This window comes from Loxodonta africana, chromosome 5 (genome assembly GCF_030014295.1).
Source record: "Loxodonta africana isolate mLoxAfr1 chromosome 5, mLoxAfr1.hap2, whole genome shotgun sequence".
Taxonomy (NCBI): domain Eukaryota; kingdom Metazoa; phylum Chordata; class Mammalia; order Proboscidea; family Elephantidae; genus Loxodonta; species Loxodonta africana.
In genome coordinates, this window is record NC_087346.1 from 71,149,556 (window position 1) to 71,164,730 (window position 15,175).

At 38.8% G+C, this 15,175-nt stretch overlaps 1 protein-coding gene across 5 annotated transcripts in view; it reads left to right on the forward strand.

The window, feature by feature from the left end:
- The window catches only part of TMEM150C (transmembrane protein 150C), a 109,409-nt gene that overhangs the window by 89,075 nt on the left and 5,159 nt on the right, over positions 1-15,175 (forward strand). For all 5 annotated transcript variants that reach the window (XM_023553317.2, XM_023553322.1, XM_023553321.1 and 2 more), the window contains exons 7-8: positions 3,083-3,210; positions 7,067-7,244. In XM_023553317.2, the coding sequence (XP_023409085.1) occupies positions 3,083-3,210; positions 7,067-7,244 (306 nt within the window). The remainder of the gene's footprint in view (positions 1-3,082; positions 3,211-7,066; positions 7,245-15,175) is intronic.

Below are 15,175 nucleotides of genomic sequence, written 5' to 3' on the forward strand. Positions count from 1 at the left end.
CCAAAATATGTACTGTAAATCCTAACCTCTATGCCTGTGGTTATAATTCCATTTGGGAATGGGTTGTTTTGTTTTGGTAAATGAGGTAGGATTAGTACAGGGTATATCTTGAGCCAGTCTCTTTTGAGATATAAAAGAGATTAAACAAGTGAGCAGAAGAGAGATGAGGGAAGAGAGATGCCAAGCCACATGAAGATCGCCCAGGAACAAAAGCTGAAAGAGACAAGGACGTTCCTCCAGAGCCAACAGAAAGAATGCCTTCTTCTAGAGCCTGCACCCTGGATTCGAACTTTTAGCCTCCTAAACTGTGAGAAAATAAATTTCTGTTTGTTAAACCCAGCCATTTGTTGTATTTCTGTTACAGTAGATAACCAGATAACTGAGTGTGTCATTGTTGTTAGCTGCTGTTGAGGGCCTGACTCGTGGTGACCCCACGCACAACGATATAAAATGCTGCTCAGTATTCTGCACTATCCCCATGATCACTTGGGGATCAGACCATCGTGATCCCTGGTTTTCATTGGCTGATTTTCAGACATGTATTGCCAGGCCTTTCTTCCTAGTTTGTCTTAGTCTGGAAGCTCCGCTGAAACCTGTTCTGCATCACAGCAACAGGAAAACCTCCATTCACAGACAGGTGGTGGCTGTGCAGAAGGTGCATTGGCCAGGAATGGAACCTGGGTGTCCCACGTGGAAGATGAGAATTTTACCACTGAGCCACCACTGTCGTCACCATTTTGTCATTAGGCCCTGACTAATACCCATACACAATTATAGTCTACCCTCATTTTTCGTGGATTTTGTGTTCTCAGACTCTCTTATTTGCTGAAAGCAGTAGCAGTGCTTCCGTGGTTATTTGCCAGCATGCACATATGCAGAACGGCAAAAAATTCTAGCCAAGGCCAGGATAAGGCTAGTTCAGTGTTGGCTAATCTGCTGTTCACGAGGACTTGACAACTACTGCAAATAATGAGAATCAACTGCAAGTTTAATTTGCAAGTATATCCCATGATGCCCTGTGTTGAAGTTGCTGGTCTCAATCCAGTGCCTTCTTTATGTGATGATCGCTTTGTGCCAGAGTGCTGTGTGTTGAATTACTCCTTCCCCCTCTGCCTTCCCTGTTTCTGTCCTCAAAAAGGAACAAGAAGTTGTGCATATTTCCTCTAGCATAGTTATCATCTTTTACAGACTTTTGATACACTGTAACTCCTAACTAGGTCCCTCAAACCATTAGTTTGAGAAGCTTTTGTCAACTCCAGTAAAATTTATGAATTTTCTGATAAATAGTGGGTATTAGCTGAAGCAAAGATACTGAAGGCTAAATCAGGTCTAAATAAGTTGAGATTTCATAAATTATTGATTTTCAGCATTATGTTGTCAGGCTTTTCTTCCTAGTTTGTCTTAGTCTGGAAGCTCCACTGAAACCTGTTCTGCATCATAGCAACAGGCAAGCCTCCACTACCAGACAGGTGGTGGCTACACAGAAGGTGTGTTGCCTAGGGATTTTTGTTTCAAAAATCCAAATATTAATCAGGTTGTATACCACTCTTTGCTCAGAGATACTTGGAACTGAAACTCAACTCAGGGAGCTTAACTTTGCAGCTTGAAACACTAGACCATGAAATTCAACATACTTAGGAAATGCAAATTTATGGATGAGTTTTCTTTATTCTGGCTACTAATGACTTGTAATTAAGGTAAAGCCGTTAGCAAATAATTACCTACCTATTTGCTGTATAAATAGCATAATTTTTGAATTTCTAATTGTCTTCCTTGCTGAACATTAAGGTCAAAATAAATTAGCTTAGGAAATAATAAGAGCATTTCCTTATATGTAAATATAATTTATATTAAGTGCAAGTACTTTATCGTCATTTGTAGGGTAGCTTCTCCCAGCTTTTTTTTTATATATAAATATGAAAATATCCCTGCACTGAACAATTAAAAAAAGGTGATTCCTAAATTAGTGTGTTGAATATGGATGGTCCCCAGGGTTACTATTAGAAGTCAGTTTTGAAATCTAAGTAACGTCCTTCATTCTCTGTTCAAATTCTTAATGGTTTGCTTTAAAAGATAAGAGTGACTTCTTAAAATGAGTAATTAATGTCATTTAGAAGAATTTAAGCCTGAAAAAAAAAAAAAAAACCCAAACCTGTTGCTGTCAAGTCCAATTCATGGCAACACTATGTGTTACAGAACTGCTCCATAGGGTTTTCTGAGCTGCAGCTTTTAAGGAAGCAGATCGCCAGGCCTTTCTTCTGAGGTACTGCAGGGTGGGTTCAAACCGCCAACCTTCAGATTAGTAGTCAAACGCAAACCATTTGTGCCACTTAGGGACCTTAATTGGGAAGAGTTAAGGGTTCTTAATATAGCTGTGATTTTTAATACATACAAGACCCCCAAATCTGCTATGTTAAAATGCAGGTTTTATAAAAGGTGATGACTGTAACTTGCTCTAGTTTGGATTAACTGTCTGCATCCTTTGACAGCGAACCCCTAGAGGTAGAATCAGCAGGAAGTGGGAGTAAAATTAGTAATAAAGGAATTTGTACACTTTCCTTTATCTTCCTCCCATTCCCAGGAATGATTTCTGGTAGAGGGACCAGCAGGTTTGTCTAGATGTGGTAACCTTGTCTTCTTCCCCATATCCTCCTGCTCTTTCTGGTCTAACACTGTTCTAAACTGAAGGCTAATTGGATCAGTGAATTCCCACACTGTGTTCTGTCTTCATCCCCACCTGACTTGTGCCAAGCCTCTGCACTGCTCTGTCCTGTGCTGACCTTGTTTTTGAGAACTCTGAGAACAGTGCTATTAACAGTTCTCTCATCCCTGTATCACCCAGATAACATCCATCACTGCTGCTTCAGTTCCTCTCAGCCTCCCCCAGGTTAGGTATAATAAAACATTTAAACAGTCATCAGCATCACATGGAACATTTCTAAGAAAAAAATTGTCACTTTGGAGATTTAAAATGTACTATGGTGAAAAGCTCAATTTTGCACACTGTGACTTTAGAACTCTGTATCATAGTCTGGGTATATGATTGAAATTTTAAAAATTTAACATTTTGTTTTATTCCTAGCTCTCGTGGTAGCAGTTCTGCGCTTCATACAACTGAAACCAAAGGTCTTAAACCCATGGCTGAATATTAGTGGTTTGGTGGCGCTGTGTCTGGCTTCCTTTGGAATGACCCTACTTGGGAATTTTCAGGTACTTCACTTTTTTTTTTTTTTTTCACTTGGCCTTTTTCACCTCCCTTTCACACCTGTGAGGCCTTCATCTGTGTTATTCTCATAGCCACTGAGGTGTCACTTGCCTGCATTCAAAATAACTGGTTATAAAAATTGTTGAATGAATGTATGTTTTGGTGTGTGTAGTTTTACACGCACACAAAAAGTTACAGAAAAAAAAAAACTGGTTTAAAAAAAACAGTAACTGGTTAGTTACTCTCTTAGTTATCTTCAAACAACAACCCACTGCCATTGAGTCGATTCTGACTCATAGCGACCCTGTAGGTCAGAATAGAATAGAACTGCCCCATAGAGTTTCCAAGGAGCGCTTGGCAGATTCGAACTGCTGACCTTTTGGTTAGCAGCCGTAGCACTTAACCACTATACCACCAGGGTTTCCCTTAGTTATCTAGTGCTGCCATAACAGAAATACCACAAGTGGATGGCCTTAACAAACAGAAAGTTTATTCTCTCACAGTCTAGGAGGCTAGAAGTCTGAATTCACCAAGCCAGCTCCTGGGGAAGGCTTTCTTTCTCTGTTGGTTCTGGGGGAATGCCCTTGTCATCAATCTTCCCCTGGTCTAGGAGCTTCTCAGCACAGGGACCCCGAGTCCAAAGAACATGCTCTGCTCCTGGCACTTCTTTCTTGGTGGTATGAGGCCCCTTTCCTTTCTACTTGAGTCTCTCTTTTATATCTCGAAAGAGGTTGACTCAAGACACAATCTAATCCTGTATTTTGAGTCCTGTTTCATTAGCATAACTGCCTTGTTATCATAGAGGTTAGGATTTACAACACGTAGGATAATCACATCAGTTCACAAAATGGTGGAGGACCACACAATACCGGGAATCATGGCCTACTCAAGTTGACACACATTTTGGGGCGACACAATTCAATCTCTAACAGTCACTATATGGTCCGTGTAATTCTACATGAATTCTTCTTATAAAATGCTAACAGTAGTTGCTAATGCACACAGATTCTCCAGCAGTAAGTCCTTATGGTTTTCAGCCTGGTGTACCTTAGTTCGCATCACACATATGAGGGTGCTAACTATGCATTTGAAATACAGCACAGCTACTGGGAAAAGTACCTACCAAAATAGCTGTATTTTCTACAAAAGACTTCAAATTGCTTTACATATTGTTTCATAACAAGTTGTATCCTAATTTATCCCTTCTAGAAAACTAATAGGATCATTGCCTTTTTATGATTAAACTCTGAGCATCCTTATTGGATGAAAGCTTGCATTTCAGAGTAGCAGACTCATGTGGGAATCAAGTTTTTGGGAGTCCACATTTTCTCTCAAGTACCTATGACTTATGTAAATGTATGCCAACACTAATTCTTCTTTCAGAAATTCAGAAGCCCAAGGTCATAGCCTTTAACAATAATTACCCTTGACAGTACTATCACCCAGTTCTTGACCTGAATGACTTCACTGTAAAACAGACAAGGAGACCCCTGCTGTCTTACAGTAATTGTCTGATTTTCTTGCCTCCATTCCTCTCCCTGTCATCCGATCTGCACTGTATGGTGCTGCTAGACATTTCCTTTTTGTAGTCAAACTCTGATCCTGTCAACTCTCCTCTCCTGTGTATTGAATGAAATCTAGATGGTGTAGGCATTCAAGACCCTCAATATTTTAGTGAGTGTTCAGTAATGTTTTGACTGCAAAGACAGCAGGAGATTTTTTTAAGGCTGTTTCTTGTCCTGAGGGTCCTTCAGTGTAAGCTGAAGAAATAACACAAGGCACAACTCAGTGATTGTGGCTCTGCAGGAGTCTTTGCCAGTCTGTTCCGAGAATGCAGCTTTCTGGTTGTCCAGCCTGAGATGGCATGGGGCCCACGATAGCTAGACAAATTGGCAGGATTACCTATCTGTCAAACCAATCATCAAGTAGAAAATATTGAGTAGCTACTGTGTGCCAGAGGACAGCTTAGGGAATGAGTCATCCTCATTCAATGAATTATCAGGAGAATATCTAGGAGTTTGTCCCCTTAAGCTCCAAAATGTTAGGACATTGAGTATTTTTTATGGGGATTTTTGGTAGGTGTAGGCATGTTGTAAAGCACTCAGCAACCGTCGTTTTTCTCAACTATGGATTTGATAAAAGTTTCTGGGTAAACATTTTGTTCTCTACTAAATTCCGAGAAGAATCCTAGAGATTGGGTTGATTTGATGAACCATTTTGGGTTGTTTCAGGTTAAAGCCTCCCCAGATCATTTCCCTTTGGCATTTAAAAATATCTCACTTAAAATATCTTTTGTAATCGTATATATTTTTAACTGTACATATAGGAAAATAAAATCTACTATTAATGAATATATATATATTTTTTAATTGCCAGTGCCTTCAGATATTTTGTTTTGTTGTTTGACATTGTTGTAAATAATGGTTGCATCACATCAGTATTATTTTTCCTTTACAACTTTTTCTGTTGTTTCTGGCTATGGAAGTTTTTGCTCTTCTTTGAAAGGAGTCACTTTTTATCCACATCATTCAAAAGATATATTTTTAAGACTTATTTTAAATAATTGTTTCTCAAATGAAATTTTTACTTCTAGTAAATTGGTTTTCCATGCTGTACACAACCCAAATGGGTCCCCTTTCATCCATTAACTCTTATAAAGGCCTTGACCATGAACTGTCTAACACTGGTGTCTCTTAATGGGTCTCCAAATACTGAGAAAGCTCATGGGGGCAGTTTTTCTTATTACTACAAGAAAACCAAACCAAACCAAACAAGTCTTTTTAACAAAGATTTGGTGACATTATATGAACGAGCCAGTTTTGTAGGAATAAAGAACAGACAAGTGTTATTAGTTGTTGTCTTAGTTACCTAGTGCTGGTATAACAGAAATACCACAAGTGGACAGCTTTAACAAACAGAAATTTATTCTCTCACAGCCTAGGAGGCTAGAAGTCCAAATTCTGGGCACCAGCTCCTGGGGAAGGCTTTCACTCTGTGGGGTCTGGGGGAAGGTCCTTGTCATCAATATTCTCCTGGTCTAGGAGCTTCTCAGTGCAGGGACCCCAGGTCCAAAGGATGTACTCTACTCCCGGTGCTTCTTTCTTGGTGGAATGAAGTCCCATTCTCTCTGCTTGCTTCTCTCTTTTATATCTCAAAAGAGACTGACACAAGATATAGCCTAATCCTATAGATTGAGTCCTGCCTCATCAACATAACCACCTCTAATCCTGCCTCATTAATATCATAGAGGTTAAACCGCACATAGGATAATCACATCAGATCACAGAATGGTGGGCAACCACACAATACTGGGAATCGTGGCCTAGCCAAGTTGATACACATACACATTCTGGGGGGAACAAAATTCAATCCATAACAGTTGTCTTTGCCAGTAAAATCTTGACCTGTCTAGAATTGGCCATCTTCATTCAGTGAATATACAACAAGATTCCAGGTCCCATTTTCTTAGGCTTGGGAAACAAAGTTTGGGATGTATGCTCTTGGAGTCTTGGATATTTCCCTTTTTTGTGTAACTCTCCTGCTTTTTTCTTTTATTTTCTCACAAGGATTTTCTAGAAAATAAATTTAAGAAATAGATTACCACTGCCTGTATAGTTGATCTAGAAGAATCTTTCAGGGGTCCTGGGATACTATTTATTTCCCTTCCTTTCCTCAGAATTTGAACCAATTGAAAATAGACACGAGGAGCCAGTTGAGGATGAAGAAATCTAATCTTTCTAAAATCTATTATCCCATTATTGGGATATCCCTTTTCTTCTTTTTCCTCCTCATTTATTCCATTGGTTTATGTGTTGTCTTTTCAAAATGGATCTCCACATGCCATTTTTGTTCATCCCTTAGCTCACGAATGATGAAGAAATCCATAACGTTGGGACTTCCTTGACCTTTGGATTTGGCACGTTGACCTGCTGGATCCAGGCTGCATTGACACTCAAAGTCAACATCAAGAATGAAGGACGGAAAGTTGGGATTCCAAGAGTTATTCTGTCAGCATCTATCACTCTCTGTGTGGTCCTCTGTATCCTTTGAATGTGAAACACTTCTTTGCCAGTGAGTTTAAAACACAGATAACTTGTCTATGTAAAACATGAGAAAATTGCTTGCCCCAGTAAGTTAGGATATATTCTTGTCAGATCATCTCAGATTCGTAGACAGAACAGAAAAGTAAATGAGTATAAAAGCAAAAACTCTCATATCTACTTTTGATGCCAGAGAGAATGTCTTAGTCATCTAGTGCTGCTATAACAGAAATACCACAAGTGGATGGCCTCAACAAGCAGAAGTTTATTCTCTCACAGTCTAGGAGGCTAGAAGTCCAAATTCAGGGCATCACCTCCAGGGGAAGGCTGTTTCTCTCTGTCGGCTCTGGAGGAAGGTCCTTCTAATCACTCTTCCCCTGGACTAGGAGCTCCTCAGGTACGGAGACCCAGGGTGCAAAGGATGCTCTCTGCTCCTGGTGCAGCTTTCTTGGTGGTATGAGGTCTCCCTCTCTCTGCTCACTTTCCTTTCATTTTATCTCTTGTAAGATAAAAGGTGGTACAGGCCACACCCTGGGGAAACTCCCTTTACGTTGGATCAAGGATGTGACCTGAGCCAGGATGTTACATCCCACCCTAATCCTCTTCAACATAGTACAGTCTTGCTTCATGAACCACAGGCAGAGATTAGGATTTACAACATTTGGGCAAATTATATCAATCACAAAATGGAGGACAACCACTCAATACTAGGAATCATGGCCTAACCAATGTGACACATATTCTGGTGGGACACAATTCAATCCATGACAGAGGAAATGGGGAACTTAAAAAATGAGCTTGGACATCTCAAGATTATTTGTTTCTATTTTAGGAATTGTGTCATGTATTCTCCTTATCACTAAAGATGTAGAAGTTCTCCGTTTTTGAAAAACAGAATGCATAATCAAAAGAGAATTGATCTCCATCTTGGAAAAAATTTCATTTGTGACTTTTTTTTTCCCTTCATCTTGAAAAAAATTTCATTTGTGACTATTAAAAGTTCTTTTATTTCATTTAATTTACTAACTCTAAAATGAATTGCAGGGACAAATACATTTATGTTTTTCAGGAAAATAGCTAAGCTTTCCTGGAAAATAAATTCACTATAAATAGACTAGCATTGCGTTTACAGTTTTCCTAGAGAGAGACTAATCTAGGATGGAGCACAGCAGCCCCACCTACTGGTAGCATTGCCCAATGGGAGCCGACAATTTTGCATCCCACCAGTCAGATCAGTTGCTCATTCTGTGGGGCTGAGTAAACAGAATTGTTCACTTCAATAGGTCCTCTTCCTCAGGAAACCAGAGAGGAAGGAAATAAAGGTTCCCAAATGGTAGACTGTATAGCTAATACAATTACACAGCTTCAATCACAGTAATACCTATTGCCATCAAGCCGATTTCAATTCTTACCAACCCTATAGAACAGAATAGAATTGCCATATAGGGTTTCCAAGGAGTGGCTGGTGGATTCAAACTGCCAACCTTGTGGTTAGCAGCCATAGCTCTGGTGGTGCAGTGGTTAAGAGCTTGGCTGCTAACCAAAAAGTCGACAGTTTGAATCCACTAGCTGCTCCTTAGAACCTCTGTGAGGCAGTTCTATTCTGTCCTACAGGGTCACTGCGAGTTGAAATCAACTTGAAATCAACTTGAAGGCAACAAGTTCAGTTTTTTTAATCATAGTAATAGCCAGCATTTACTGAGTACTTACTGTGGGCTTAGTACTATTCTAGGAGCCCTGGTGGCTCAGCAGTTAACCACTCAGCTGCTCGCCTAAAGGTTGGTGGTTTGAACCCATCTAGCAGCTCCACGGGAGAAAGACCTGGTGATCTGCTTCTGTAAAGATTACAGCCAAGAAAACCCCATGGGGCAGTTTTTCCCTGTCATATGGGACTGTCATGAGTTGGAATCGACTCAAGAAGATACAACAATAGGCAATATTCTACACACTTTAAATGTATCAACTCCTGGAGGCGGGGCCAAGATCGCGGACTAGGTAGATGCTACCTCGGATCCCTCTTGCAACAAAGACTCGGAAAAACAAGTGAATCGATCACATACATAACAATCTACGAATCCTGAACAACAAACACAGATTTAGAGACGGAGAACGAACAAATACGGGGAAGCAGCGATTGTTTTCAGAGCCTGGAGCCAGCATACCAGTCAGCGGATTTTCTGGAAAAACTAGTTTCCCAGTGATGGCTCGGAGACAGCAGTCCATATCAAACCACATAAAGAAGCAGACCATGACAGCTTCTCCAACCCCCCAAACAAAAGAATCAAAATCTTTCCCAAATGAAGATACAATCCTGGAATTATCAGATACACAATATAAAAAACTAATTTACAGAATGCTTCAAGACATCACAAACGAAATAAGGCACACTGCAGAAAAAGCCAAGGAACACACTGATAAAACTGTTGAAGAACTCAAAAAGATTATTCAAGAACATAGTGGAAAAATTAATAAGTTGTAAGAATCCATAGAGAGACAGAATGGAGAAATCCAAAAGATTAACAATAAAATTACAGAATTAGACAACGCAATAGGAAGTCAGAGGAGCAGACTCGAGCAATTAGAATGCAGACTGGGACATCTGGAGGACCAGGGAATCAACACCAACATAGCTGAAAAAAAATCAGATAAAAGAATTAAAAAAAATGAAGAAACCCTAAGAATCATGTGGGACTCTATCAAGAAGGATAACTTGCGAGTGATTGGAGTCCCAGAACAGGGAGGGGGGACAGAAAACACAGAGAAAATAGTTGAAGAACTCCTGACACAAAACTTCCCTGACATCATGAAAGACGAAAGGATATCTATCCAAGATGCTCATCGAACCCCATTTAAGATTGATCCAAAAAGAAAAACACCAAGACATATTATCATCAAACTCGCCAAAACCAAAGATAAAGAGAAAATTTTAAAAGCAGCCAGGGAGAAAAGAAAGGTTTCCTTCAAGGGAGAATCAATAAGAATAAGTTCAGACTACTCAGCAGAAACCATGCAGGCAAGAAGGGAATGGGACGACATATACAGAGCATTGAAGGAGAAAAACTGCCAGCCAAGGATCATATATCCAGCAAAACTCTCTCTGAAATATGAAGGTGAAATTAAGATATTTACAGATAAACACAAGCTTAGAGAATTTGCAAAAACCAAACCAAAGCTACAAGAAATACTAAAGGATATTGTTTGGTCAGAAAACCAATAATATCAGATACCAGCACAACACAAGGTCACAAAACAGAACATCCTGATATCAACTTAAATAGGGAAATCACAAAAACAAACAAATTAAGATTAATTCAAAAAAATAAAAAAAATAATGCACATAACAGGGAATCATGGAAGTCAATAGGTAAAAGATCACAATAATCAAAAAGAGGGACTAAATACAGGAGGCATTGAACTGCCATATTGAGAGTGATACAAGGCGATATAGAACGATACAAGTTAGGTTTTTACTTAGAAAAATAGGGGTAAATAATAAGGTAACCACAAAAAGGTATAACAACTCCATAACTCAAGATAAAAGCCAAGAAAAACGTAACGACTCAACTAACATAAAGTCAAACACTATGAAAATGAGGATTTCACAATTTACTAAGAAAAACGTCTCAGCACAAAAAAGTATGTGGAAAAATGAAATTGCCAACAACACACATGAAAAGGCATCAAAATGACAGCACTAAAAACTTATTTATCTATAATTACGCTGAATGTAAATGGACTAAAGGCACCAATAAAGAGACAGAGAGTCTCAGACTGGATAAAGAAACACGATCCATCTATATGCTGCCTACAAGAGACACACCTTAGACTTAGAGACACAAACAAACTAAAACTCAAAGGATGGAAAAAAATATATCAAGCAAACGATAAGCAAAAAAGAAGAGGAGTAGCAATATTAATTTCTGACAAAATAGACTTTTGACTTAAATCCACCACAAAGGATAAAGAAGGACACTATATAATGATAAAAGGGACAATTGATCAGCAAGACATAACCATATTAAATACTTATGCACCCAATGACAGGGCTGCAAGATACATAAATCAAATTTTAACAGAATTGAAAAGTGAGATAGACACCTCCACAATTATGGTAGGAGACTTCAACACACCACTTTCGGAGAAGGACAGGACATCCAGTAAGAAGCTCAGTAGAGACACGGAAGACCTAATTACTAGAATCAACCAACTTGACCTCATTGACTTATACAGAACTCTCCACCCAACTGCTGCAAAGTATACTTTTTTTTTTCTAGTACACATGGAACATTCTCTAGAATAGACCACATATTAGGTCATAAAACAAACCTTTGCAGAGTCCAAAACATCGAAATATTACAAAGCATCTTCTCAGACCACAAGGCAATAAAACTAGAAATCAATAACAGAAAAACTAGGGAAAAGAAATCAAATACTTGGAAACTGAACAATACCCTCCTGAAAAAAGACTGGGTTATAGAAGACATCAAGGAGGGAATAAGGAAATTCATAGAATGCAACGAGAATGAAAATACTTCCTATCAAAACCTCTGGGACACAGCAAAAGCAGTGCTCAGAGGCCAATTTATATCGATAAATGCACACATACAAAAAGAAGAAAGAGCGAAAAGCAGAGAACTGTCCCTACAACTTGAACAAATAGAAAGTGAGCAACAAAAGAACCCATCAGGCACCAGAAGAAAACAAATAATAAAAATTAGAGCTGAACTAAATGAATTAGAGAACAGAAAAACAATTGAAAGAATTAACAAAGCCAAAAGCTGGCTCTTGGAAAAAATTAACAAAATTGAAAAACCATTGGCTAGACTGACTAAAGAAATACAGGAAAGGAAACAAATAACCCGAATAAGAAACGAGAAGGACCACATCACAACAGAACCAAATGAAATTAAAAGAATCATTTCAGATTACTACGAAAAATTGTACTCTAACAAATTTGAAAACCTAGAAGAAATGGATGAATTCTTGGAAAAACACTACCTACCTAAACTAACACATTCAGAAGTAGAACAACTAAATAGACCCATAACAAAAAAAGAGATTGAAACGGTAATCAAAAAACTTCCAACAAAAAAAAGCCCTGGCCCGGACGGCTTCACTGCAGAGTTCTACCAAACTTTCAGAGAAGACTTAACACCACTACTACTGAAGATATTTCAAAGCATAGAAAATGACAGAATACTACCCAACTCATTCTATGAAGCCACCATCTCCCTGATACCAAAACCAGGTAAAGACATTACAAAAAAAGAAAACTATAGACCCATATCCCTCATGAACATAGATGCAAAAGTCCTCAACAAAATTCTAGCCGATAGAATCCAACAACACATCAAAAAAATAATTCACCATGATCAAGTGGGATTTATACCAGGTATGCAAGGCTGGTTTAATATCAGAAAAACCATTAATGTAATCCATCACATAAATAAAACAAAAGATAAAAACCACATGATCTTATCAATTGATGCAGAAAAGGCATTTGACAAAGTCCAACACCCATTTATGATAAAAACTCTTACCAAAATAGGAATTGAAGGAAAATTCCTCAACATAATAAAGGGCATCTATGCAAAGCCAACAGCCAATATCACTCTAAATGGAGAGAACCTGAAAGCATTTTCCTTGAGAACGGGAACCAGACAAGGATGCCCTTTATCACCGCTCTTATTCAACATCGTACTTGAAGTCCTAGCCAGGGCAATTAGGCTAGACAAAGAAATAAAGGGTATCCGGATTGGCAAGGAGGAAGTAAAGTTATCACTATTTGCAGATGACATGATCTTATACACAGAAAACCCTAAGGAATCCTCCAGAAAACTACTGAAACTAATAGAAGAGTTTGGCAGAGTCTCAGGTTATAAAATAAACATACAAAAATCACTTGGATTCCTCTACATCAACAAAAAGAACACCGAAGAGGAAATAAACAAATCAATACCATTCACAGTAGCCCCCAAGAAGATAAGATACTTAGGAATAAATCTTACCAAGGATGTAAAAGACCTATACAAAGAAAACTACAAAGCTCTACTACAAGAAATTCAAAAGGACATACTTAAGTGGAAAAACATACCTTGCTCATGGATAGGAAGACTTAACATAGTAAAAATGTCTATTCTACCAAAAGCCATTTATACATTTGACGCACTTCCGATCCAAATTCCAATGTCATATTTTAAGGAGATGGAGAAACAAATCACCAATTTCATATGGAAGGGAAAGAAGCCCCGGATAAGCAAAGCACTACTGAAAAAGAAGAAGAAAGTGGGAGGCCTCACTTTACCTGACTTCAGAACCTATTATATAGCCACAGTAGTCAAAACAGCCTGGTACTGGTACAACAACAGGCACATAGACCAATGGAACAGAATTGAGAACCCAGACATAGATCCATCCACGTATGAGCAGCTGATATTTGACAAAGGACCAGTGTCAATTAATTGGGGAAAAGATAGCCTTTTTAACAAATGGTGCTGGCATAACTGGATATCCATTTGCAAAAAAATGAAACAGGACCCATACCTCACACCATGCACAAAAACTAACTCCAAGTGGATCAAAGACCTAAACATAAAGACTAAAACGATAAAGATCATGGAAGAAAAAATTGGGACAACCCTAGGAGCCCTAATACAAGGCATAAACAGAATACAAAACATTACCAAAAATGACGAAGAGAAACCCGATAACTGGGAGCTCCTAAAAATCAAACACCTATGCTCATCTAAAGACTTCTCCAAAAGAGTAAAAAGACCACCTACAGATTGGGAAAGAATTTTCAGCTATGACATCTCCGACCAGCGCCCGATATCTAAAATCTACATGGTTCTGTCAAAACTCAACCACAAAAAGACAAACAACCCAATCAAGAAGTGGGCAAAGGATATGAACACACATTTCACTAAAGAAGATATTCAGGCAGCTAACAGATACATGAGAAAATGCTCTCGATCATTAGCCATTAGAGAAATGCAAATTAAAACTACGATGAGATTCCATCTCATACCAGCAAGGCTGGCATTAATCCAAAAAACACAAAATAATAAATGTTGGAGAGGCTGCGGAGAGATTGGAACTCTTATACACTGCTGGTGGGAATGTAAAATGGTACAACCACTTTGGAAATCTATCTGGCGTTATCTTAAACAGTTAGAAATAGAACTACCATACAACCCAGAAATCCCACTCCTCGGAATATACCCTAGAGATACAAGAGCCTTCATACAAACAGATATATGCACACCCATGTTTATTGCAGCTTGTTTACAATAGCAAAAAGTTGGAAGCAACCAAGGTGTCCATCAACAGATGAATGGGTAAATAAATTGTGGTATATTCACACAATGGAATACTACGCATCGATAAAGAACAGTGATGAATCTCTGAAACATTTCATAACATGAGAGGAACCTGGAAGGCATTATGCTGAGAGAAATTAGTCAGAGGCAAAAGGACAAATATTGTATAAGACCACTATTATAAGATCTTGAGAGATAGTAAACCTGAGAAGAACACATACTTTTGTGGTTACGAGGGGGGGACGGAGGGAGGGTGGGAGAGGGTTTTTTATTGATTAATCAGTAGATAAGAACTGCTTTAGGTGAAGGGAAAGACAACACTCAATACATGGAAGGTCAGCTCAATTGGACTGGACCAAAAGCAAAGAAGTTTCCGGGATAAAATGAATGCTTCAAAGGTCAGCGGAGCAAGTGCGGGGGTCTGGGGAACATGGTTTGCGGGGACTTCTAAGTCAATTGGCAAAATAATTCTATTATGAAATCATTCTGCATCCCACTTTGAAATGTGGCGTCTGGGGTCTTAAATGCTAACAAGCGGCCATCTAAGATGCATCAATTGGTCTCAACCCACCTGGAGCAAAGGAAAATGAAGAACACCAAGGCCACACGAC